The sequence below is a fragment of the Lampris incognitus genome, chromosome 6 (genome assembly GCF_029633865.1).
Source record: "Lampris incognitus isolate fLamInc1 chromosome 6, fLamInc1.hap2, whole genome shotgun sequence".
Taxonomy (NCBI): Eukaryota; Metazoa; Chordata; class Actinopteri; order Lampriformes; family Lampridae; genus Lampris; species Lampris incognitus.
In genome coordinates, this window is record NC_079216.1 from 62989178 (window position 1) to 63015146 (window position 25969).

The window sequence follows — 25969 nt, forward strand, 5'->3', positions numbered from 1 at the left end:
TTGGGGCCTGTGGTCACATCTGGTCAGGGGACCTAGAACTAGCAGTTCCCCCGGTGATGACGAAATATTGATAATGTCCCTGTCCTCTAGAAACTTGGATCCACCTGATTTCTGTTTGCATAATCGGCCTCTAAATGTGCTTATCAAGGTTTTACTTGCGCAAGACACCCGTGACCCCTGTCAAGTAACGGTTATGCAACGTTTAAAATTTATTGATGGGCAATTCTACAGTTTTGGGCTCAATTAGCTCTGCACAAAAAAAAGGAAACTTTTTGAGCCACCGTGTTATGATGGTTTTATTGTAAATCAGTGTTGGGAATGAAAGGCCAAAGAGGAGGTTTATGTATGTGGTGAGGGAGGACATGCAGGTGGCAGGTGTGACAGAGGAAGATGCAGAGATGGAAACGGATGATCCGCTGTGGCGACCCCTAACGGGAGCAGCCGAAGGTAGTAGTAGTGTTGGGAATGAGAAATAGAATTGAGAAACTGGAACTGCTATATTTAAACTAATGATGGCAAAAGCATTGGTATTCTAATGAGATATTGGGGGAAGGATGCTGAATATGGAGCTGCCAGGGAAGAGGAAAAGAGGAAGGTCAAAGAGGAGGTTTATGGATGTGGTGAGGGAGGACATGCAGGTGGCTGGTGTGACGGAGGAAGATGCAGAGGACAGGAAGAGATGGAAACAGATGGTTGCTGTGGCGACACCTAACGGGAGCAGCTGAAAGTAGTAGTAGTAGATGTGTTTGCCGTTCACTGCGTGTTTCTGTTGAAATAAAGTAAACTTTGTCCTTCTATAACGCCCTATAAGCGTCTATAACGCCCTATAAGTGTAGCTATAAGTCATTGTACGATTTATTATAACCGTGTATATGCCTGCACCACACCTCATAACCACCTTTATGATACATTATGTCAATTTAAGATGGATTTATGCATTATAAATATGTCATCATTAGCCTGTTTATCTGTCAAATGTCATAATGCGTCATAGCCAACTTATTTTGCTGAAGTTTTGTGGAGATGCATAATGAGACTTCAGTGCTATTTCACAGTCTTCAGCCATAGCCGTTAGTCACTGTAATACACATAGGAAAGTATGGGCGTTAGAGAATCAATAGATGCTTATAGGGGTGTTATAGATGCTTATAGGGCGTTATAGATGCAAGCTTCATAGAAAATGTTACCAAGTATTTTTATTTCATGGACATGATAGCACTAGTGATGGCCAGGTATATTTCGTATAATTATAAATGGTATTTTTTCATGAGGCATTGATATGGATTTTATTTAGTTACTTTTTTTGATGCAGGAGTATGGTGTGCAGTTAAACCATGTAATTTCGGTCAAAATGTGTGCCTAAAGGTCGAAACCCAGGGCTGGGGATGAGGCCAAATCTGAGGGCTGACGGGTAAAAGATATGGGGGGGAAACTGTAGTGTAAATTTGATTTACATTGTCGAAACAGCTTTAATTTGAACTTTATGTAAAGACAAAAACATAAGTAGCTGGAGAATTATTATGATATTGCCTTTTGAAATATGCGTAACACCGATGATGAATTTTTGATCTGTGATTACAGATGTGGGAAGAACATCCAGATGTGTATGGGGTCAGGAGGTCAAATCGCAGTCGACAAGAGCCCGCCCGTTTAAACATTGGAGCAGGGGTAAGGAAAAATGTAGATAAACAAGGGCAAAATTGCTGCAGTGTAGTGTTGTTGAACAGTGCAAATGAATAATTCAACTGACCAGCAAGTCTTAGGCATCCTATGCGTCTCCCAAATGCATGTCAGTCAAAAAAAAAGAGTGGAGCTATTGCCATCTAGTGGATATTGTTAGGAAATGCTGGTTTCATGCCACATTAGGGCACACTTTATTTTCCTCAACTGTCTACTTTAAAATGTGATTGTGCCTTTTTCAGGGAAGCAGTGACTCTGAAAGTGAACCCAAGAGAAAGGCAACACGGGCTAAGAAGAAAGAGTGAGTATAACGGCTAAAAACATTGTCTTACCGCAACACAATGTTTATACACAAGTCCCCTCTCTCACAATACCATCTCATATTGTAACATTGACAGAAGACTGTTTTGTTCACTTGTATAAGGAATGCTCTTGAACAACACAGGGGTTTTGCATGATTCATTTGTTACGTCCATCGTGCAGTATCAATGTGTATGTTTTATTGCTTGTCGGTGTACACGTCGTAGGGGGACCCATCTTTTTAAGCTGACTTTTGAATGGGTATCTGTTTGCTCCAAATGGGCTAACATGGGTTTCTTTTTGAGTTGTAGCCAGACTGTGAGGTGGTTTTCTAAATCTTCAGCAATTTCTTTTGGTCTGATCAGTGGCTTATCTCGGATCAAGTCAGGTTAACATGAACACCCCGTGGCCATTATTAGCTTAACTAAAAATGCAAAAAACCAATGTTGGGCCTTTGAGGGTGTGAACTTGTGGTATTTCTTTGTTGTAAGAAATATCTGGAAAGATGATGACTCAAATGATGAAGAGGAGGAGGATGAGGAAGATTCCAGCAGTACAGACAGTGAGCAGGAAGAGAAAAAAGTTAGATCCAGACGACTTCCTGCTAGAAGGTAAGGGTGTAGCAAAGCCTGGCCATCAGACAGCTACCCACTGGTCAACCCAAATTCACTCCATCTTGTGTGATCAGTTACTTGCTTCTTCTTTTTTTTGCTCTTTTGAACATAAGTGCTGTATCCTTCCGTACTGCAGAATGTTCAGTCTGAAAATCTGACGTCTACAATTTTAAGATTTTAATTTCCAATTATCTTGCATAAATATCTATGAAGTTATAAATCAGTTACACATCTGGCCTGTGTAACGATGATTTGAAAGGCTGAGTAGAGGATATTACTGAAGCTGTCTCAAGGCCCATGGCTGCAGTCAGGCAATTAGGTTTGATAATCAGCCGCTGCACAGCTGCTCAGATGGAAAGCAAAAGTAGAGCGATAATGAGCCTGGCCTTTGGTTCATTGTCCCTAAGTGGCTTGTATTTCTTTGTGCTTGACTTGCTGTTTTTGCAGACCTCAGACTAAATCTACGACGGCCAAAAAGCAGCAGTCTCAAAAGGGAAGGAAATCCAGAAAACAGGAGTCATCCGCCGAAGACGACGACGATGATGATGACGATGATGATGATGATGAAGACACTCCGAAGCGACAAACTCGGCGAAGGGGTGCCACGAAAGTCAAAAGGTATATTTCTATATGTAATGTTTTTCACTGACAAACATTTTGTCAGTACTTCTTGTCAAGTCAACTTTATTCATAAAGACATTTTAAAAACAACCCTTTAACTTTAACCGGGCCCTAGGGACTGTTAAAAGCATCTGGCCAGAGGACCTAAGACTTGTGACTTGATTTTTCCATGTAACATGAGTTCCCCGTTGCCAAGACTACAGATCATTACCATTCAACTCCTGTACGTCTCATTCTAGAGAGACGGCTTTTTATGACTTTCGCTGATGAGTCACTTTGGCCATGACCCTTGGAATTTCTACTGTTGGTTTCTTGTCATCGTGGCCGACTAGGAATCGAATAAGCTCAGTCCTCTGTTGCACCCATTGTAAACTGCTCTGGATCAGAGCATCAGGTGTATCAGATTAAATGTAAAAATAAGGAGTGCATTGCTACTGGTATGTCACCTTCCTTAACTCTGACTGATATGGTTGACATTTTCCCTCGGTCTGTGTTGTGTGTTACAGTTATAAAGAGGACCAACACGACTTTGAGACAGACTCTGATGACCTGATTGAAATGGCCGGGGATGTAGCAGAGGAGCAGCAGGATGATGACAGTGAGACCATAGAGAAGATAATGGACACCAGAACTGGCAAAAAAGGAGGTGATGCATTTTTCCCTTTTACTAGAGTCTATGCCTCTCTAAAGATGCAGGCTGTGGATAAGAATTTTAGATGCATGTGTTTTCAAACAAAGCTTTCTTTTTTTCATTTGCTATTCTAGCTACTGGGGCTTCGACTACTTGGTATGCTGTGGAGGAAAATGGAGACCCGGGTGAAGGCTTTGACCCAGAGAAAGATGAGGGAGAGATTCAGTATCTGATCAAATGGAAGGGATGGTCCTACATCCACAACACATGGGAGAGCATGGACTCCTTGACACAGCAGAAGGTCAAGGGACTCAAGAAACTGGACAACTATAAAAAGAAGAACGACGAGCTCAATGCTTGGTGACGGTCTTTGTGTTTTCACAGCCATATTGACGATAAGGACACAACCCTTTCCAGATTGGCAATTTACAACGCTTATCTTTAATATTCGTAGGTTGAGAAGAGCGTCTCCTGAGGATATAGAGTATCATAACTGCCAGCAGGAGCTCACAGCAGAGTTGAACAAACAGTTTCAGATTGTCGAGCGGATCATCGGTGAGAAGTTACCAGGGTTTTTACGTGTATGCTTTCAGTTGCTAGCGGTGCAGAAAACCTTGTTTGCTGTATATCTGAATGTTTCACTCAAGTTATTCAAAATTCAATTTTCTTATGAACAGCAACCAAAACAGGGAAGACGCAAGGACCCTCGGACTTCCCTTGTAAGTTTTATTTCTAAGTTTCCATTGTCATCATGATAGAACTGTGACTGTTGCGGGTTTATTTTCAATTATTAAAATCCAACGCCTGCATGTTTCAAGTGATTCTCTTCATGTCGCCGTTGTGCCTCAGAATTTGTCTTTTTTTTTGATATCCTAATTTAAATGACGAACAGCTCACAGTCACAAGACATCGTCATCCTCCGAACCAGAGTACTTATGCAAATGGATGGGCTTGCCCTATGCGGAGTGCAGCTGGGAAGATGGTGCGCTGGTCAGTAAGAAGTTTCAGCGCTGTATAGACAGCTTCACTCACCGTAACTCCAGCAAAACGGTTCCCTCCAAAGACTGCAAAGTAAGTCTGAATGACCTCAAATGTTAGCATTTCACTGCTCAGCCTGCTAGCCATTCTTGTTGAAGTGCAGATAAAAAAAACCTCAACTGCTCTTCCCCTCCGTTTCCCCCAGGTGTTGAAACAAAGGCCAAGATTTGTTGCACTAAAGAAACAACCGTCTTACATTGGTGGCGAGGGCCTAGAGTTGAGAGATTACCAGTTGGCCGGGCTGAACTGGCTGGCTCATTCCTGGTGCAGGTATAACGAAAGCAAAGAAAATAACCCCCCTTTGCATTTAAAGAACAGCATTTCAAATATAATGTCACTATGTTTGTATACTGATATTGTTGGAGCCATTTCATATCAAGTTAGAATGTTGCCCCTACTGTTGACCTAGGTGAATAGCAGCATAGTTTAATTTGATTAAGCATCAGGTGCGCGTGTACGCCGAACGCCAGAAAGAGAATTCAACTGCGCACATACACAAACATATATCAACAAACAAATGAGTTTTATTTAGAACATTTATTTTGGCTTATTTGTTGATTTGAACCTGGATCCCTGCTCCGTTTGGGTTCGATTTCCCCCTTTATTTTGATACATCGACAATTATTACCACACATACGAACACTCCTGCCATAAAATCATCCGCTTCGGATTCTGTCATTGGAAAATATCAACCACTTTCATCAAACCACGAGTCGCCTCAGCAAACGGCAGTAGAGCAATCCAAGTGTGGGCGCGTTGTTACCCTGCATTATTTTGGTGTAAAGGCTGCTGGTGGAAAACAAACCAAAGCCGTAGGCCCTACAGATATGATTTGAAGAAATTATATATATTTATATTAGTGCTCAAACCGTGGTTTTGTCTTTTTTTTGTCACCTTGTTCCTCAGGTGCAATAGTGTTATCCTTGCTGATGAGATGGGTCTTGGAAAGACCATCCAGACCATCTCCTTCCTGTCCTACCTGTTCCACCAGCATCAGCTTTACGGGCCCTTCCTGCTTGTGGTGCCCCTGTCTACGCTTACCTCCTGGCAGAGGGAGTTTGACACCTGGGCCCCTGACACGAATGTGGTGGTCTATCTTGGGGATGTCATGAGCAGGAAAACGGTACAGTGAAATTCATCGTGGGTGTTTTGTGCTCATCTTGTCGCACATCAAAAGGGTGTTGGCTATGCTAATGTTCTTGACTGTGTTTTGAACAGATCCGTGACTATGAGTGGGTGAACCATCAAACAAAAAGAATCCGTTTCAATGCACTTATAACCACATATGAAATTCTACTGAAAGACAAGGTGGGTGCGCTAAAGATGCGGTATTTTGCTCATGTATGCGGTTGTGCTGTAGAATTTAAACTCAACAATTTAACTGCTTTATTTCCAGGGTGTTCTGGGTAACATCAACTGGGCCTTTCTGGGAGTGGATGAAGCTCACAGGCTGAAGAATGATGACTCTCTTCTGTACAAAACGTTAATGGACTTCAGGTCCAATCACAGGCTGCTCATTACCGGCACCCCACTGCAGAACTCCCTCAAAGAGCTTTGGTCTCTTTTGCACTTCCTAATGCCTGACAAGTAAGTCATTTTATCGCTTAATCAATTTTGTTTAAAATTACAACACAATAAAATCACAAACTGTAGCACTTAGGCAGAAATAGCTAATGAGCTGGAAGAAATTAAAAGTACCTTTGGTTGAAACCCTAAAAACGGATATCGGGACTCAAGGCCCGGTATCGTTATTTTCATTGTGCTTACTGGTGCCGGCCCCCTTGTTTCATGTAGGTTTGAGTTTTGGGAAGATTTTGAGGAGGAGCATGGGAGAGGGAGAGAAAATGGATATCAGAGCCTTCACAAAGTCCTTGAGCCCTTTCTGCTACGGCGTGTTAAGAAAGACGTGGAGAAATCCTTGCCCGCCAAAGTGGAACAGATCCTCCGCGTAGATATGTCTGCTCAGCAGAAACAATTCTACAAGTATGTCCCCCCCCCCTTTTTGCTTTGTTTTTCACATCTGCCCTTCTTAAAAACTACATGGGCAACAGTATGCCTGTTACACAAAGCTGCGTCTCCCCTCTCACTTAACCTTACTTGTTGCTGAATCTTCCCAGGTGGATTTTAACAAGGAACTACAAAGCTCTCTCCAAAGGCAACCGTGGCAGCTCCTCTGGCTTCTTGAACATTGTTATGGAGCTGAAAAAGTGCTGCAACCACGGGTTCCTCATTAGACAGCCAGAGGAGGGGGAGAGCGAAACCCAGCAGGAGCACCTGCAGGTAATGTCCGGTCATGAATCCTTTGCTGCTCAGAGCATTACCTCAGGCAAAGCCTTTACTGCTCTAGAGATTAGTTGTAAGTTACTAAAGAAAAAAAAAAGTAATAGCTTTGTTAGAGAGCCCAGTGCTACTTACTTCGTACCTATTTTGTCCTTGTTTCTTGTGTTGCACAGAATCTAGTGAGGGCTAGTGGGAAGCTGATTCTGTTGGACAAGCTGCTGACCAGACTTAAAGAGAGGGGCAACAGAGTCCTCATCTTCTCCCAGATGGTCAGGATGTTGGACATTCTGGCTGAGTACTTAACCCAGAAACGCTATACATTCCAGGTAAGAGCTTCTCATTTCTGATGCTGCTTTCCGTCCTAAGAAGCCCTTATTGTGTATGCTTCCAGCTCACATGCCATTTATCGGAAGCAAACAACTTTCAGGGCATTATTGGTGTTGTTTACAGTTAGCAATTGAGGTGGTGTTCAAGTGATCCTGGGTGGGAGTTGACTCAGATTCTGCTAGGATCAGGTGACAATGTTGCAGTGCACAGATTTTGCAAGACTGATGGCGCATGTGGTTATTTATATCTCCAAGTTATTTTTTGATGAGCACCAACAGGTTCCCCTCTAAGCCAGTGAAGTGTTTGCAAACTTGGTCCTTGAGAGGGTCATTTGCTGTAGACTGTAATACTCTCTTACAAGAACAGAGGTTCAGAGATGGTATGATGGAATGTGCTGCATAGCGTGAGTGATGCCAAGGTGAGGGATGGAAGACCAGGAGGTAAAGTTTCTTTGTGCCTCTCTGCTTTTCAGCGTTTGGACGGTTCCATAAAGGGAGAAATTCGAAAGCAAGCACTTGACCACTTTAACGCAGAGGGCTCGGAGGTATGTATTCTGTGAATCACTTGTTAACCCAAACTGCTAGGCATGAAAAGTTTTATCAAATTTGTATGAAAATGTTTACACCGTCGATCTTTGCAAGCCAGCCACAAAAAATGTTTAAGGCAGTTGAGTCAAAACCTTGTTGGGATCATTTATGATGTCCTGTCACCCTTAAAGATATGCTACATATGTTTTTAGCTCCTTGAATAAATCTCTATTTTGCTATATTTTATTTCAGTTGTCAAGCTAACAATCTCCTCTGGTTTTTAGGACTTTTGCTTCTTGCTTTCAACCAGAGCTGGAGGGCTGGGAATAAACCTGGCCTCAGCAGACACCGTGGTCATCTTTGACTCAGACTGGAATCCTCAAAACGACCTGCAGGCACAAGCCAGAGCTCACAGAATTGGCCAGAAGAAACAGGTAACCCCTGGGCTAGATCTATGACAGTTACTGTAGATGGGGGGCAGGGTTCTGATTGAAAACAAAAAAAATACTATCCCAGAGAGACGATACGTAAAGGGCACTTCCTTGCTTTACTTTTCCAGGTCAATATATATCGACTGGTTACCAAAGGAACTGTTGAAGAGGACATCATCGAGAGAGCAAAGAAGAAGATGGTCTTGGACCATCTTGTCATTCAGAGAATGGACACCACTGGGCGGACCGTACTGGACAGCAACTCTGGGAACTCAAAGTGAGACTTTCTAATATTGTCACTGGGTTTTTGCTCAATACTTTCTTGGAAATGCTGATATTCTGAAGCCCTCTTTGGATTTACACTTGCTGCTTGTGTGAACAGCTCCAATCCATTCAATAAAGAGGAATTGACTGCCATCCTCAAGTTTGGAGCCGAGGATCTTTTCAAAGAGGCAGAGGGAGAGGAGTCTGAACCACAGGTACCACAGCACAGATAATGCCATCTGCATACATTATTGTTACCTTATACGGTCACTGTAAAAAAAAAGAAAAGAAAATTGACTTGTGAAACCAGAATTTTTGGCTTTTGCAGGAAATGGACATTGATGAGATACTGAGGTTAGCTGAAACAAGAGAAAGTGACCAGGGATCAAGTGCTACAGATGAGCTCCTCTCTCAGTTTAAGGTGCAAGTTATCACAACTTTGCAGTGTTACTTTACGTTTCTCACGACTTTTTTCAGCTACATCTGCCAATTACCGTAAACCATCTGTTAAACCCTCCACCCTCTCAGCTCACTGTTATCTCTTATGCTCCTCTTTTAGCCCAATATCTCGAATGTCTCTTGCTCTCTCCTAATTTTCCCGTTTTGTGCATGCTACTACAGGTGGCCAATTTCTCCACCATGGAAGAGACCGCTCCAGAGCTGGAGGAAAGGCCCATACGAGACTGGGATGACATCATCCCAGAGGACCAGCGGCGCAAGCTGGAGGAGGAAGAGAAGCAGAGGGAGATGGAAGACATCTTTATGCTGCCCCGGAGCAGGAGCTCTAACAAGAAGGTAAGGAGGAATTTGGGGCAGAAGAGAGTTTGGCTTTGGCTACATTCCAGCAGGTTAGCTCTATATAGGATTTTTTGGAAAGATGGAGACTATCTCTGGCCATTTCTGTAGCTATTCAAATAGAAATTTGACACTAAATCCGAGCCGCTCTCTTAGATCCTCTGGTGCTGGCCTGCTCATTATCATTATTAAATGGCTTGAACAGCATCATTGGTCTCTGTGACTGTTTGGTCCCTTATGGTACAGTAGAAATAATAAATACACTTATTAAATGAGGGTTATTACCAAATATACAGTACATAGAAACGGATAACCTTAAAAGTGCCTGCTAATATGTTAACATGAGAGCATTATTCTTTCATAAAAAACATTATTCTTCATAAATGATACTTCTGCCCAATTGGGTCTGCCTTCTGTCTCTTAGGCTCAGGCCAACGACAGTGATAGTGATGTGGGCTCCAAGCTGAAACATCGATCCTCAGGCTCAGAGAGTGAGACAGATGATAGTGAGGATGACAAGAAGCCGAAGAGGAGAGGCCGACCTAGAGCCCGTAAAAACAATGTAGAAGGCTTCACTGATGCTGAGATTCGCCGGTAAGTCTGCCTTTCTCAACCGTCTCAGTGGGATAGTGTACTTGGCATTGTAGTGAGACTGGAATAGACTTGTCTAAATCAATAGAATGTTTCTTAATTAACAGACACTCACTTTGTGAATCCCTTAACAGGTTCATTAAGGCATATAAAAAGTTCGGCTCTCCACTTGAAAGGTAAGTATAATGTAAAATGTTCCTGATAGATAAATCCATCAATAACCTTATACTAGGCAGGCTTTGTTTTAATGGTTTATTGAAACCTTTTCAACTAAACTGGAAGCTCTCTCTCTGTTGGCAGGTTAGAGGCCATTGCCAGAGACTCAGAGCTGGTAGACAAATCGATTGCAGACCTCAAGAGACTGGGTGAATTGGTTCACACCAACTGTGTGGCTGCAGTGCAGGAGCACGAGGAGCACCTCAAAGAGAACCCCACTGAAGGTGTGTTACCAATAGAGTGTTTTCTAGAATCCCAAATAATCGTAACACTAACTTGTGAAATAATGGGCTCTGTTTTCGTACAACTGGGCGCAGACAAGTGCAAGCACAAACACAAGTGCACGTGGGCATGCTGAATATATGTTTGGTAATTAGGTGACCCAAGATGAAAGCAAAGCCCTGGTGCAGCTCGGCACATTTGGCTAAGAGGTTGGATTAGGATGAATACATTCTAAGCGGGTGGCATTTGAGCAGGCTTCGATGCGCTGCGGCTCAGCGTATTGTCATTTCCCTGATGGATGAAGAGGAAAGTCTATTAGAACAGTTACTCCTCAATTAGCTTGGATGTATGAAATCTGACAGCAGTAAGTTCTTTTTCTATACCGTCGCTGTCTTTAATTATATACTCCATCCCTATAGAGTGGGACAAAACAAAATATACATTTGAAGCAGCACACAAAATCATTATTAAACTGCCTAACTTACATTACTTACAAATTGACTTCAATGTTATCATTCACAGGCCTACAGAGATTGATAATTGACACAATAGTTTAGTCTAGAGCAGAGATGGGCAACATGATCCAGAAAGGGCCGGTGTGGGTGCAGGTCTTTGTTCCAACCAAGCAGTTACACACCTGCTTCTATTAGTCAACCAATAGTATTTGCTAAGAACCTTGATTTGTAGACTCAGGTGTGCGCTTTCTGGATCATGTTGCCCACTTAATCCAGAAAGGGCCGGTGTGGTTGCAGGTCTTTGTTCCAGCCAAGCAGTTACACACCTGATTCCATTAGTCAACCAATAGTCTTTGCGAAGGATCTTGATTTGTAGACTCAGCATGTTGCCCACATGATCCAGAAAGGGCCGGTGTGGGTGCAGGTCTTTGTTCCAACCAAGGAGTTACACACCTGAGTCTACAAATCAAGGCTATTGGTTGACTAATAGACTCAGGTGTGTAACTGCTTGGTTGGAACAAAGACCTGCACCCACACCAGACCTTTCTGGACCATGTTGCCTATCCCTGGTCTAGAGCCTGGCACTGGAGTGGATTTTCACATCCCGATCATGTGACTCAGTAGAAGAAAAAAAAAATTCCTTCCCACTCACCGAGATTGGTGGTAGAATTGACACCCATCCCTCGGGAATTCCATGGGGATCCCCGACCAGTGTCGGGCTCCGGTATAAATAGTTTGTTTTGGTGGCTACAGATGTATGGACCAGACAGACACACTTTGTTAAGTTGGGTTGAATTGTCCATGCGTCATGATGAGCACAAATTCTTTGGTTCATATCAAATTCAACAGTCACATGTCAATGATTTTTTTTCTGATGAACTTATTCAGAATATTGCATTCAGTTAGTTCTTGCTGTTGGTTTAGTGATTTATTTCAGTGGGGTAAAATGCATAGGCTAGCTTCCAGTTAAACACATTTTGATAGATGTTCCGATGTGCCCTCACCTAGACTGCTGCATGAAAATGGCCCAATGCACCTGCGTCTGCGTTTAGAGCTAGTCAGAGACAGCAGAGGTGTAAGTGCAAATTCAAGCCAAAACGGACACCAAAATTGCCCTACGCCAGTAGATCGGCGTCAACATACCCCCAGCTTACCACCCCACCCATTTAGCTGCAGGCGGGTTCCTTTCAAGCCATGAAGCTACCAAACAGAAATCACCTTGTGCTCAAAATTCACCTTGTGCTCAAGGAAATTGCCAGTCAGCCTGTGTTTGCGCCTCCACCGGCTCTGCACCAGTACGAAAATAGAGCCTAATGGGTAAGTTCAGGCGTCTTGTGCGTTCACTGATGGATCTATATTATTTCAGCCAAGGGTCCTGGGAAACGAAGGGGGATTAACATCAAGATTTCAGGAGTGCAAGTCAACGCCAAGTCCATCATCCAACACGAGGAAGAGTTTGAGCCTTTACACAAAGCTGTGCCCGCCAGTCCTGCTGAGAGAAATAAGTAAGCTACCTCTGATCTTATATTTAGGAGAGTTTATGAAATTCATGATTTAGAGGTCTTATGAAAAGCCTGAGTCTGTTGCTAATGTCCATTTGATGATGCCGTGTCACCCGTAGGTTCCAGCTGACATGCAGGGTCAAGATAGCCCACTTCGATGTGGACTGGAATCTGCAGGATGACATACAACTTTTACTAGGTATCTACGAACACGGCTACGGTAACTGGGATCTGATCAAGACCGACCCTGACCTCAAACTGGCTGACAAGGCAAATATCAAATAGCTTTTGAAAGCAGAGGTTTAGTCTTAGGGCTTGAGTTGGAGTAGGCTAATATTCACTTTTCTACGTACAGATTCTCCCCGGTGACCCAAGCAAGAAACCCCAGGCCAAGCAGCTGCAGGGTAGAGCAGACTATCTTCTTAAGATGCTTAAGAAGGAGCAAGACAGCAACGACCTGTCCAAAATGGGGGAGGAGGTAAGCTGGTAGCTGTAACTTAGCAACTGATCAATGCAGTTTCTCCGCATACAAGCATTGAATGCGATACACTTTGCAACCTGCACAAAGCAAAACCGCAGCTCCACCCATTCCTTCTCCAACTGCAGGCCAAAGTGAAGAAGAGGAAGCCCCGGGTAAAAAAGGACAACAAGATCCTCAAGGACGAACAAGGCAACGACATCTCCTCCCCTCGCCTGTCAGACAACCCCTCGGAGGAGGGTGAGGTTAAAGTGAGTCTGAAAAAAAAAATAAAATAAAAGGTCTCTGCCACCTGCTCACCTGCCAACACTTACAGAACAGTGTATGTCTCGATATGCACATCAATGGTACACTTAAGTAGTGGGAAGAAGAAAAACAAATAATGAGCACAACGGGGCCCTGCGTCATTCTGCGACCAACTATTTTGCTGACCTTTTTCTTTTCCTCCATCTCTGGTAATAGGACGACGGTACAGAGAGGTCCCCTGCCAAGAAGCGGCAAAAGAAGAAAGATAATAAAGAAAACAAAGAGAAACAGGGACTGCCGAAAAAGGAGAAGGAGGGGGACAAAGAGAAAAAGGGCACCAAGCCCAAAAGAGAGAAGGTAATTTAGCACAGCATGAGCCAGTCAAACAATATTGTGTTTAGCTTTTACATTTTCACATTAACACGCCTAAGTTGTAGATGGAGCGCTGGGTCAGCAGGGTGCCTGTCATTTTTGGTCAATCAGAGTCTACCTCTCATTCAGCAACACGTCATTCTAGTGCGAGGTTGTATCGTTAATGCAAGAAGAAATGGTGCATTTTTAGTTTTTGTATTTCCTATTCTGATTTCATATATAGTATGTATAGTATATCAGTCAACATCCTTACTATTACATTGACTTTCCCCTTTTCCCTCGCATCACTTTTTTCAATATCTGATCAGGTCCTCTGTTTTGAAAACCTGCTTTATTAATGAAGATTCTAGCTATTGATATATCTACAGATGATGATTGATTAAAATGGGTATTATACAGTCCCCTGCAAAAGTATTCAAACCCCTTGACAGTCATCACTCATTTCTGGATTATAAAAGGTATTCACACATCTGTTCCTGAACAATATTATTTTTGTGAACCCATAAGCTCTAACAGCATGTTCCCAAAGCCAAAATAAGTTATGTTTCGCTGACTTTTAAAAAAAAAAAAAAGATTAAAAACTAAAATATAGTACTTGCATAAGTATTCAACCCCCACATATCAGAGTGCCCTTTTGCTGCAATAACAGCCATGATTGTCTTGGGGGTAAGTATCTACAAGCTTTGCACAGTCTTCTGGAGTAACTTTTGCCCATTCGTCTTGGCAGAATTTCTACAGGTCTTGCAGGTTGGTGGGACGGCGCCTCTGGACTGCGATTTTCAGTCTGTGCCACAGATTTTCAATGTGGTTGAGGTCCGGACTTTGACTTGGCCACTCCAAAACGTTCAGCTTTTTGTTGCTGAGCCATGCCATTGTTGCTTTAGTCTTGTGCTTAGGATTATTGTCCTGCTGGAAGTTGAACCTTCTCCCAAGCTTCAGTTTTATGGCAGACTGCAACAGATTTTCTTCCAATATTTCCCTGTATTTAACTCCATCCATTCTTCCCTCAATTTGAACAAGGTTCCCAGTGCCTGCAGATGAAAAGCGACGCCATAGCATTATGCTGCCACCTCCATGTTTCACTGTAGGGAGGGTGTATTTTAGGGTATGAGCAGTGTTAGGTTTGTACCACATGGAACGCTTTGAGTTTTGGCCAAAAAGCCCAACTTTCATCTCATCTGACCACAAAACCTTTTCCCACATCCTAACTGGGTCTCTCTCATGCTTTGTAGCAAACTCCAAGCGTGCTTTTATATGCACAGTTTTGAGCAACAGCTTCTTTCTTGCCACCCTCCCACAAAGGCCCGATTTATGGAGAGCCTGTGATATGGTTGACTCATGCACATTTACTCCAGTTTCAGCCACTGACCTCTGGAGCTCCTTCAGAGTGATTGCAGGATCATCTGTGGCTCTCCTCACCAGCCCACGTCTTGCTCGGACACTTAGCTTTGAGGGACGGCCTGTCCTACAAAGCGTCTGGGTGGTTTAATACAGCTTCCACTTTCTGACAATGGATCCAACTGTTCCATGGGACATCCAAACACTTGGATGTTGTTTTGTATCCCTTTCCCGCCTTCTGCGTTTTAATCACGTTGTCTCTTACTTCAGTATTATGCTGCTTTGTCTTCACTTTCTGATGGAGTTCATGCCCGGCTAATGAACTTTACAGAGTGCTTTTTATACCCATAAACAAGGCCGTTACTTTAATATCTTACAGGTGCACACTAATTATGTCCAATTGTTTTTACCTGAGTTTGTTATAGGAATAATTTGTCATTAGTATAAACTTGGAGCTTGGGGGTTGAATACTTATATATGCAAGCACTATATTTTAGTTTTTAATTTATTGATAAAAAGTCAGCGAAAAATAACTTATGTTGGCTTTGGGAACATGCTGTTAGAGCTTATGGGTTCACAAAAATAATATTGTTCAGGAACAGATGTGTGAGTATCTTTTATAATCCAGAAATTAGTGATGAATACTTTTGCAAGGCACCGTGAGTTAGTCAGATGTGCAAATAGTTTCAGGATGTTGTGCTGATGTTTTCATTTTCCTTCCCCTCTCTTTCAGACTAAAGGAGGCAAAGGGAAAAAAACCCAGGGCCCAGTACACATCACTGCCGGGTCCGATCCTATTCCCATTGGAGAGGAGGATGATGAGCTTGATCAGGAAACTTTCAGCATTGTGAGTTCCTACTTGTTATGCCTGTGTTTCATGAATAGTCATTGTATACTCAAAAGTAGTTTGAACGTGAACTCATTCCACTGAGACCAATTTTGTGATAATTTTTAGTGTAAGGAACAAATGAGGCCGGTGAAGAAGGCTCTGAAGCAGCTGGATAAGCCCGACGAGGGTCTATCTGTCCAGGAGCAGCTCCAACATACACGCACTTGCCTACTGAAGATAGGAGACCGTATCACAGAGTGCCTTAAAACATACAGTGACCCAGAGCATGTGAAAACATGGCGGCGGTAAGCTGTGGATCGGATTGTTCTGAAAAAGATGATGATGCCACCAAGAATATGATTAACAAAAAAAGAAATGAAATAGAAATTCTTTTTCTTTTGGCAGAAACCTCTGGATTTTTGTGTCCAAGTTTACAGAGTTTAGTGCGAGGAAGCTTCACAAGCTTTATAAGATGGCGCAGAAGAAGCGGGCACACGAAGAAGAGGTGAGAATACATTTGAATACATTTCAAAGAATAAACACTAGTAGATATTTTGTGTGTGAGTGTGTGTATCTTGTGGCATATTTTAGAAGGAACAGAAGAAGAGGGAGGACCCTGCAGGGAGGGCAAAGCTTTTCAGACCTGAGCCTTCTGGTTCCAGTCGAGACTCTGTAGGCACACAGCCGTCCTCTAAGTCTATGTCTCACCCCTCTCAGCCAGGCTCCCATGGACACCACAGAGAATCATACAATCCCTCTAATAAACGACACTTTGGCAATGACGGTAGGTGTAAATACATTTGATTTTGAGCGATAAAACATGTATTTTATTCACTTGAACTTGTACAAATTCCATCGCAGACAAAGTTGCAAATATACTAGACATAAATATGCCAGCCAGGGTAACAGCAGCCAGCCATTAGATCACACCTGGGGCCTCATTTCTGAAACTCAGCATAGATTCCATCCTAAAACAGCATATGCACAAACCTTAGAATCTACGTCTCATTTCATCATCGGCCGCTTCTCCAGAGTCGGGTTGCGGTGGCAGCAAGCTAAGTAGGGCACTCCAGATGTCCCTCTCCCCAGAATTGCCCTCCAGCTCCTCCTGGGGGGATCCCAAGGGGCTCCCAGGCCAGATTGGACATGTAGTCCCTCCAGTGAGTTCTGGGTCCACCCCGGGGTCTCCCCCCAGTTGGACGTGCTCGGAAAACCGCCAAAGGAAGGCACCCAGGAGGCATCCTAATCAGATGCCCGAACCACCTCATCTGCCTCCTTTCGAAACGAAGGAGCAGTGGCTCTACTCTGAGCTCCCTCCAGATGTCGGAGCGCCTCACCCTATCTCTAAGGCTGAGCCCAGACACCCTATGGAGGAAACTCATTTCAGCCGCTTGTATCTGCGATCTCACCCTTTCGGTCACTACCCAAAGCTCATGACCATAGGTGAGGGTTGGAACGAAGATTGGCTGGTAAATTGAGAGCTTTGCCTTCCGGCTCAGCTCCCTCTTCACCACAAAGGTCCGGTACAACGTCCGTATTACTGCTGATGCTGCACCATTCCGCCTGTCAATCTCCCGCTCCATCCTACCCTCACTAGTGAACAAGACCCCAAGATACTTGAACTCCTTCACTTGGGGCAGCAATTCATCCTAAACCAAGAGGGAGCAATCCACCATTTTCCAGTAGAGAACCATGGCCTCAGACTTGGAGGTGCTGACTCTCATCCCAGCCATTTCACACTCCGCTGCAAACTGCCCCAATGCGCGCTGGAGGTCGCGTTCTGATGAAGCCAGCAAAACCACATCATCTGCGAAGAGCAGAGATGCAATTCTGAGGTTCCCAAAATGGACACACTCCTCACCTTGGCTGCGCCTTGAGATCCTGTCCATGAAAATTACAAACAGAATGAGAGACAAGGGACAACCTTGGTGGAGTCTTGACACCCACCGAAAACGTGTTTGACTTTGCGCCGAGAATACGGACACAGCTCTCACTTTGGTGATACAAGAACCGGATGGCTTGTAGCAGCTGCCCCGGTACCCCATGTTCCCGCAGTACCCCCCCCCCCCCACAGAGTGCCTCGGGGTACACGGTCGTAAGCCTTCCCCAACTCCACAAAACACATGTAGACTGACTGGTCAAACTCCCATGTCTCCCTCAGCACTTCCGCAAGGGTTGGTCCGTTGTTCCACGTCCAGGATGAAATCCGCATTGTTCCTCCTGGATCTGAAGTGCGACAATCAGTCAGAGCCTCCTTTCCAGCACCCTACAGTAGACTTTCCCAGGGAGGCTGAGCAGTGTGATGCCCCAGTAATTGGCGCACACCCTCTGGTCCCCTTTTTTAAATATGGGAACCACCACCCCAGTCTGCCACTCCACAGGTACTGTCCCCTACCTCCCTCCACGCGATACTGAAGAGGCGTGTCAGCCAAGACAGCCCAACAATGTCCAGAGCCTTCAGCATCTCAGGGTGAATCTAATCCACACCCAGTGCCTTGCCACCGAGGAGCTTCTTAACTACCTCAGAGACCTCTGCCAGGGATATGGGTGGGGCTTCCCCCGAGTCTTCAGACTCTACCTCCTCCACTGAGGATGTGTTAGCTGGGTTCAGGAGCTCCTCAAAGTGTTCTTTCCACCGCCGACAACATCCCCAGTCCGGGTCAACAGTTCCCCTCCCCGGCTGAACACAGCCTGAGTCAAGCCCTGCTTCCCCTTCCTGAGTCGCCAAATGGTTTGCCAGAACTTCCTTGTGGGCAACCGAAAGTCCTCCTCCATAACATTGCCAAACTCCTCCCACACCCGAGTTTTTGCTTCCATGACCACCGAAGCCACAGCCCTTCTGGCCTCCCGGTACCTGTCTGCTGCTTCAGGAGACCCTTGGGCCAACCAAGCCTGAAAGGGCTCCTTCTTCAACCTGATGGCTTCCCTCACTGCCAGTATCCACCAGTGGGTTCTTAGGTTGCCACCTTGACAGGCACCAATGACCTTATGACCACCACTCCTACCTGCCACATCTGCAGTTGAGGCTTTGAGCATGGCCCACTCAGACTTCATGTCCCCAGCCTTCCTCGGGATACAGGAGAACTTCTTCCGGAGCTGGGAGTTGAAGACCTCACGGACAGGGGCCTTCGCCAGACGTTCCCAGTTCACCCTCACTACACTTTTGGGTTTGCCAGGCCTGTCCAGCAGCCTTCCCTGCCATCTGATCTAACTCGCTACCAGGTGGTGATAAGTTGACAGCTCTACTCCTCTCTTCACCCGTGTGTCCAACACATACGGCTGCAGATCTATCTGATGATACAACTACAAAGTCTATCATCGATCTTTGGCCTAAGGTGTTCTGGTGCCAAGTACACTTATTAACTACCTTCTGTTTGAACATGGTGTTTGTTATGGCCAATCCATGTCTAGCACAGAAGTCCAATAACAAGGCACCACTCGATTCTGTTCGGGGAGGCTGTTCCTCCCAATCACGCCCCTCCAGGTTTCTCTATCATTGTCCAAGTGAGCGTTGCAGTCCCCAGCAGAACTATAGAGTCTCCAGGCAGAACCCTATCCAGGACACCACCCAGAGACTCCAAGAAGGCCAGATACTCCAAATTGCCATTTGGTGTATAAGCACACACAACAGTCAGAGCCTTCTCTCCAGTGACTCGCAATCGTATAGAGGCGACCCTCTCATTCTCTGGGGAGAACTCCAACATGGCAGCGCTCAACCGGGGACTTGTGAGTATCCCCACACCTGCCCGGCACCTGTCACCTTGGCCAACTCTGGAAAAGTAAAGAGTCCAGCCCCTCTCCAGGAATTTGGTACCAGAGCCCATGCTATGTGTGGAGGTGAGCCCAACTATATCTAGTTGGTACCCCTCCACCTCCCGCACCAGCTGAGGCTCCTTCCCTGCCAGAGAGGTGACATTCCACGCCCTGAGGACCAGTCTGCGATGCTCATGAATATGCTCTTTAGTTGACTGGTTGGGTCAGGGGTACGGTTCATCTGAACTCCAGTGCCTTTCGCAGTTGTGTGTGAAAGCCAGCCAATCTAAAATGAGAAAGTTAAACGCTACTGATGATGTCTACTGCCTATCTGTCCAGTTGGTCAACACATGTTCCCACCACACAGTAGACCGCTGATGCATCCAAATTCTCCTACAATGAATAAATCACCGTTTATGTTATCATGAAAATGCTGAACACTGTTATTTTGGTGCTGACGCCATGTTAACAAAAAGATGAGCAAAATAACAAATACAGCGTGGCTCTCCATTTTGCCTCCCTTTTGCTTGTTGCCGAGCGACATTGGTCAATAAAAGTTGCGCGTTCCTTACATGTTGATGACGTAGACGGACCAGGGTTCGCAACCAAATAATGTAATGCGAAAAGAGACCAGCAGGGGTAGGGGGAAATAATCACACTTTTGGTATCGCAAGCGTTCTGATTTCCATTTCCGTTGTAGTCTGAGTAGTTTTGACCAATCACGTTTGAGTAAGCGGCAATTTCTACAGGAAACCGCCCATGTGGGGAGCAAAAGAGGCGGAGCGCATTGGCCGAAATGTCGCCTGGACCTAAAAAAGTATCAGTGTTTGTGTATTGTGTAGTTGTCGTCAAATGATAGCCGACGGGTTCTGAGATTGTAGACGTTGTCTCTCAACTCGAATCTCGGGTCTCACGTTTCTGATCCGACTATAAACAATGACGGGCCCACAGATCTTCATGGGTAACGGCAGCAAGCAGCCAGCAGTTACCCTGGAAGCCCCGAAATATTGGCTGTTGCCCCCAGAGGCTAAATCGTCATCAGCTGATAGCTGACAGGTTCTGAGATTGACAATAACTGGACCTGTTCCGCCAGGTGGGTCATTCCAAAGCTGGGCCCAATTCAGCACAGATTTCCAAGAGAATGGGTCTTGGTAGAATCGGTTTATTTGCCATTCATCATCATGGGCCAGAAAGTCGTCATGAGGAAGTCCTCGTGTCTAAATCTTCTATTTGCCAAGTCTTCAAGTAGTGCCAAAGCAGCCATAGAAGCAGCCATCATTTGGCATTACGCACGTCACAGTGAGCACTATTTATAGCCCCTGTGCCAGTCAGCGAGATTGATTTCAATATCGCCTTATAAAACCATTACTAGACTAGTGGACAGGCGGCGGCGGTTTATGTTTTTTCATCTGAGGACCGAGCTTGATCTTGTGATCTCACCATCGGGCGTCGCTGATTACCACGTCTGAAAAGCTTTGCGTGAGCTCTACACATGGCTGCAAGGATGCGTAGAAATGCCCACCTTTTTCCGCGTAGAATTTTTCTATAAACCCCAACGCTTGGGGTGAAAGATGTGTACGCACATTTCAGCCCCGTTTGCACAACTGTTTTTGTGCGTGGTAACCTTTATAAATGAGGCCCCTGGAGAGGGACTCACCCCCCCCTCCCCTTAGCAGTGAATGAACGATGGCACGGAAACATCAAGCAGCAACATTAGAGGACCATTGTCTTAAGTTTGTAATTGCAAGTAAGGTTGGTATTGACTTCACATTTTCAACTGGGCAGCAAATGTTGCATATTATCTACAAAATATATCCTGTAGCCTGAACGGATGCAGGATATATTTTGTGCATTGTAAAATAGATGCTTTTGCACCGGTTCAAGAGAACTAAAGTTGGCTCGTAATCATGTAATAAGCTATCCAGCGACCCAGAAAAGCGAGCTGGCAAATCAGAAACGCTTAAAAACTTTTACCAAAAAAAAGATTATAAGTGTTTCTTGTTTTGAAATGCTGGTTTGTTTAAGCGCCTTAAAGGTGATGGAACGCGTCTTCGTTGCATATCTGTAGGTGGTGTTTCTGTGAAGTCCTACCTCAAATGAAGCCGCATGGGCAGAAACGGTTTTGACAGTTTTCTTACCAATTAGGATTATAATGCCAATAAAAAGGCGAAATTGTTCATGTTTTACAACAGCATATATTTTCAGGTGCTCTCACAAACATTTTTTGGAGGGGGTCGCAATCCCCCCCCCAATCTACACAAGAAGCCAAATGTCATTTTATCAGCAAGTGACTTGGAAGCCAGGTTCGCGAGGTGCTTCGCACCTTAAAATGGGATGAACCGTCGAATGAAACATCTTAGTTTGTTGAGGTGACTTGAATGAAGGCGCAGACTCACAGTTGTGTACCTCTGTGTACCTCCATAAACACACAAGCTGTTCAAGTCAACTATATCCACATTTCATCACAGATAGAGGAGAGTGGCAGAGGGACCGTAAATACGGTTACCCAAGCAACAGCAACCAGCCATGGCAAGGAGATCGACATCATCCATACGACCCCCATCGGTATAAGGATCACTACGGCGACCGTCGTCCCCATGGAGATCCCTACCGCAGTTCAGGCAGTTACCGTAACAACAGCTCCCCTCGAAAAAGGCCATATGAGCAGTACGGAAACGACCGGGACCACAGGGGTCATCGACCTTATTACGACAGGTAAGCCAGTCGAGTCAGATGCTGCGGCGGTTCGACACTTGTTGATGCATGAGGGGAATGTTGATGTCATACACCCCTCCCCCCTCCCCTCCCCCCCCGCCCCACCGACTCACGTGTGCAAACACACACATCGCCGGTTGAAAAGCTTTTCTTACCAACACAATCCCCTTGTATTTTCAGGAATCCAGATGCCAAGAGGAGGCGGTCCGATGAATTTCGTCCCGCTAATTACCACCAGGGCCGGGAAGGACCCCTTCAGGACTTCAGAAGGATGCCGGAGCACAGGCCAGCGGGCCCAACTGGGCCAGAACATTACAGGCCCTTTCACCCGGACAAACCCCCTCCCTTGATCGACCCGCGTTCCCCGCAGGGACAGAAGTCCCCACAGGACTCCCGCTCGCCGTCCGAGAGGCCGGCAGAGCAGAAAGCCGGGGCAGACCCGAACTGGAACAGCAGGAAAACATAAAGCTGCACGTGCGGGCTGAAAAGCAGAGCCGGGGGGCCTCGTCGTTAGTCAAAGCCACATGCTGCTTATGAATTCGTCTGGACTAGCCAATCATAAGCTTGCAGTTGTAAAGGGAATCAACATGTACCCCCCCCCTCTTTTTTTTTTTTTTTTTTTTTTTTAAACCAGCAAAACGATTACACTCCTCCAAGTGACAGTGAATGGCTGTGAATGATGGTCACCCTCAAGGAAGGAAAAGGTTTCGTCAAATCATCTCATGATCATGTGGGGGGAAAAGAAAGAATGAAAGCACCCTTATCTAATTGAACTGACTTGATCAGTCCAATAACATGCACTCCAAATGAAGCAAAGGGTTTCCTCCAACCATCTTTATGACGATGATGATGGGGGGAAAAAAAGGAGGAAATAAAAAGGATCTTTATTTAAATTAACTGACTTGATAAGACCATGTTTAGTCCCGTGGACTATTAACCTAAGGAAGCTGTAAGAACTGATACTGCTGACTGATCTCAAATCCTAAAAGTGCCTGAAGTGTTTGGCCTTCCGAGTGGTAAACATGTGGGATTATTCCTAAAGGAACCATGACATGTACAATGTTCCCTTTCTTCCCTTTTTTGGTGTTGAGCTTTAAGTCAAGAGAATGTGTGTTTTGTTTTTCATCTGCACCTTCAAATCTTTATCTTGCCCATGTAGCTGAGCCACATGGGGGGGGGGGGTCAGTTGGGGGGGGCGGTGTCATTGCAGAAAGACAGAATGAAGTTGTCCCCCTTTTTCCTAAACAACAGGGTGGCGTAATTGTTTTCATAGTCACGAAGAATGTCGATCAAGCCAGTAGCTACACCTCTCAATAATGTTCAGTGGAGGGGTTGGAAAAGTTTGGCGATATAATATCTCACCGTGTGTGTCGATAATCACAATTTCTCCGTTTGTATTGTATGTCCCTGTTCACCGTAACCACTTTCCTATCGGGCCTAAAAATGGTATTTATGACAAAATGTGTAAAAGTTGAAAACACTACGACTTCCATCGGAGCAATCCGTTATTTATGTCCTTCATGACTTGGGGTAGTATGGTAACAATGGTACTTTGTTGTATATTTTTAATACTTCACTCCTGGCAGTTTGTCCCCCCCCCCTCCCACCCACGTGTTTAAGTATTCAAACATGTTTGAAAGTAATTGTCAAAAACTGATCATAATCCATAGTTTCTTCTTCTTCTTCTTTTTTTTTTTTTACTGATTTACAGCTACATTTGCGCTAATATTGTTATATTTGAGTTATTTGGGAGTTGCTGGTAACTTTTGACTACATCGGCTATTACTTCAGTCTTTTTTTGGTGCCAAATCAGAAGCTGGTTCTACTCTGGCTCCCATTTCTTCCTTTTCTCTGGTGTTGTGATCACGCTTCTCCATTTGTGCCTTATTTCTGTGTGCGTTATCATATTGTATATGGGTTCATGGACACTACTTTGGTTTAACAGACGACAGGATGCAGTATTAAAGTCACATGTTAAGGAGATTGCTCTGGATGGTTAAGCTGTAGTATTCGGTGACAAATGGTGGGGTGGGGCTGGGGGGGAGGAGGGGGAGGGGGCATCTACTCTCATTACCTGACACACATGGTTCTGCAGTTTTCTACAGATATGTCGCAAAATATAATCATGAAAAAAAAAAGGAAAAAGAAATTGTGTGTTCTGCCCAGAGCACCTGGCCAACTGTTAGACCGAATAGCCAACACAACCTTCTTCTACAAGAAAGCCACAGTTCCTGTATCATATGTTCTTGTAACATGCCTAAATAATTTATATTTCTGAAGAAAAAAAAAACCACTTCATGGGAAAATGTCCTGTACATATGTTTATAGACATATGTAATAAACTTTGTTACATAATGAAACGTTGTGCTTTGAATTTGTCGTTGGTTGCCTCAAGTGGCTTTGGGACACCGTCACTAAAGCCTGGTTATTGCCTGGGTGCGGACGTTTGAGTCCCCCCCCCCCCCCCCACTCCACTGAGCCGTCTGATTCTGCTGAGGTGGTGTGTAACGAGTTGACTATTCTGTCTCATCAGGCAAGCTCGGTTTAGTGACACTGTGTAGCAGAAATGCTCATTTGCGCGGCCCGTCCACTAGAGGGCAGTCAAACGGAGCAAATCTCGTTCCACAGCAGCAGCAATTCAGATTTCCCCCCCCAAAAAAACACCCTGGCATTAACATTCGCGAGACGACGAGGGGCACATTAAACAAGACATTTTCTTTTTATTCAATAAATAATTTACATTATAAACAGTTGGCAAGAGGCTCCACTTCTGCTCTACGTACAAACACGGTCTGATCTTTCTGCACGCCCCGTTTGGCTATCATTGTATATTTTTCTACCGCTGAAACGCCGACACACGTCTATTCACAATCAATTTCCAACAAAGCAAAGAGCTAAATGGAGAAAACATAAAGTGCTTTTAATTCAAAAACTTTTCAACACCGCAGAACGACTCCGTGCATTGCTCTTTCTGCAGACTGGGTGGGCTGCACCCAGGATGCACCTCTTGGTATGAAAGAGATCCGAGCAGAGCTGTGCCACTGCCACGGACAGGACGGCACAGCCATTAGCTCATCACAAAGCTATTGTTCTGTGGTGTTCAGGTTTTTGCAAACTCTTTTTTTTTTTCAAAGTAAAACATTCACCGAAACGTCTCACAAACAAAATCTAGTGATAAAATTCAACACAATTGGTAAAATACAAATTTAACTCACCAACTCACAAAACGTATATACAATCTCACATCACGCACGAATAACCATATAAAACTCACAATACAAATTACACCTATTAACACAAGATTCAACAGTACAATCATGTTTTGTTTGTATTTTTTTTTGTTGTTAAACTGCACTAATACATATCCCAATAGCAGTAGTAAGGTCTGCCAAATACTTCAGTGTAAAGATGTATTACTTTGAAACCTTGCCCAAGAAGTAATAGTACCTGCAAAGACGATCGCCGCTACATTGCAAGGTTATTGGAGCTCGGAGCTAAAATTAAAACGGAGACCTCCCTTTATGAGGATTACTTTCCATGAACGAATGGAAAGCGACAGTGAAGCTGCAACACAGAAACAAATGGAGGTCATGCAACTCCGGGGTACGTTTGTCGCTGTGGTTCACCGAGAGCTTCGCGGCCCCTCTGTTAACACAAAAACTTATATACATATATGCAACTACATGGATGCTTGAAAATTCCCTTAAATAGACCGAGAGATGAGATTCTGGCTGTTTGGAAATA

The 25969-nt window shown here is 44.6% G+C and overlaps 1 protein-coding gene across 2 annotated transcripts in view; it reads left to right on the forward strand.

Moving 5' to 3' along the window:
• The window catches only part of chd2 (chromodomain helicase DNA binding protein 2), a 47604-nt gene extending 23343 nt beyond the window's left edge, over nucleotides 1-24261 (forward strand). For both annotated transcript variants that reach the window (XM_056281677.1, XM_056281676.1), the window contains 36 exons: nucleotides 1582-1668; nucleotides 1923-1981; nucleotides 2472-2591; nucleotides 3042-3212; nucleotides 3722-3861; nucleotides 3981-4206; nucleotides 4301-4401; nucleotides 4524-4565; nucleotides 4739-4917; nucleotides 5030-5154; nucleotides 5791-6007; nucleotides 6103-6192; nucleotides 6281-6471; nucleotides 6679-6867; nucleotides 7002-7164; nucleotides 7338-7490; nucleotides 7964-8035; nucleotides 8303-8452; nucleotides 8578-8726; nucleotides 8832-8928; nucleotides 9042-9134; nucleotides 9335-9508; nucleotides 9933-10102; nucleotides 10234-10275; nucleotides 10400-10539; nucleotides 12359-12497; nucleotides 12614-12764; nucleotides 12850-12972; nucleotides 13101-13223; nucleotides 13435-13575; nucleotides 15662-15775; nucleotides 15884-16062; nucleotides 16163-16262; nucleotides 16349-16541; nucleotides 21979-22225; nucleotides 22406-24261. In XM_056281677.1, the coding sequence (XP_056137652.1) occupies nucleotides 1582-1668; nucleotides 1923-1981; nucleotides 2472-2591; nucleotides 3042-3212; nucleotides 3722-3861; nucleotides 3981-4206; nucleotides 4301-4401; nucleotides 4524-4565; nucleotides 4739-4917; nucleotides 5030-5154; nucleotides 5791-6007; nucleotides 6103-6192; nucleotides 6281-6471; nucleotides 6679-6867; nucleotides 7002-7164; nucleotides 7338-7490; nucleotides 7964-8035; nucleotides 8303-8452; nucleotides 8578-8726; nucleotides 8832-8928; nucleotides 9042-9134; nucleotides 9335-9508; nucleotides 9933-10102; nucleotides 10234-10275; nucleotides 10400-10539; nucleotides 12359-12497; nucleotides 12614-12764; nucleotides 12850-12972; nucleotides 13101-13223; nucleotides 13435-13575; nucleotides 15662-15775; nucleotides 15884-16062; nucleotides 16163-16262; nucleotides 16349-16541; nucleotides 21979-22225; nucleotides 22406-22691 (5136 nt within the window). In that variant the 3' untranslated portion in view covers nucleotides 22692-24261. The remainder of the gene's footprint in view (nucleotides 1-1581; nucleotides 1669-1922; nucleotides 1982-2471; nucleotides 2592-3041; nucleotides 3213-3721; nucleotides 3862-3980; nucleotides 4207-4300; nucleotides 4402-4523; nucleotides 4566-4738; nucleotides 4918-5029; nucleotides 5155-5790; nucleotides 6008-6102; nucleotides 6193-6280; nucleotides 6472-6678; nucleotides 6868-7001; nucleotides 7165-7337; nucleotides 7491-7963; nucleotides 8036-8302; nucleotides 8453-8577; nucleotides 8727-8831; nucleotides 8929-9041; nucleotides 9135-9334; nucleotides 9509-9932; nucleotides 10103-10233; nucleotides 10276-10399; nucleotides 10540-12358; nucleotides 12498-12613; nucleotides 12765-12849; nucleotides 12973-13100; nucleotides 13224-13434; nucleotides 13576-15661; nucleotides 15776-15883; nucleotides 16063-16162; nucleotides 16263-16348; nucleotides 16542-21978; nucleotides 22226-22405) is intronic.
• Nucleotides 24262-25969: the final 1708 nt, after the last annotated feature.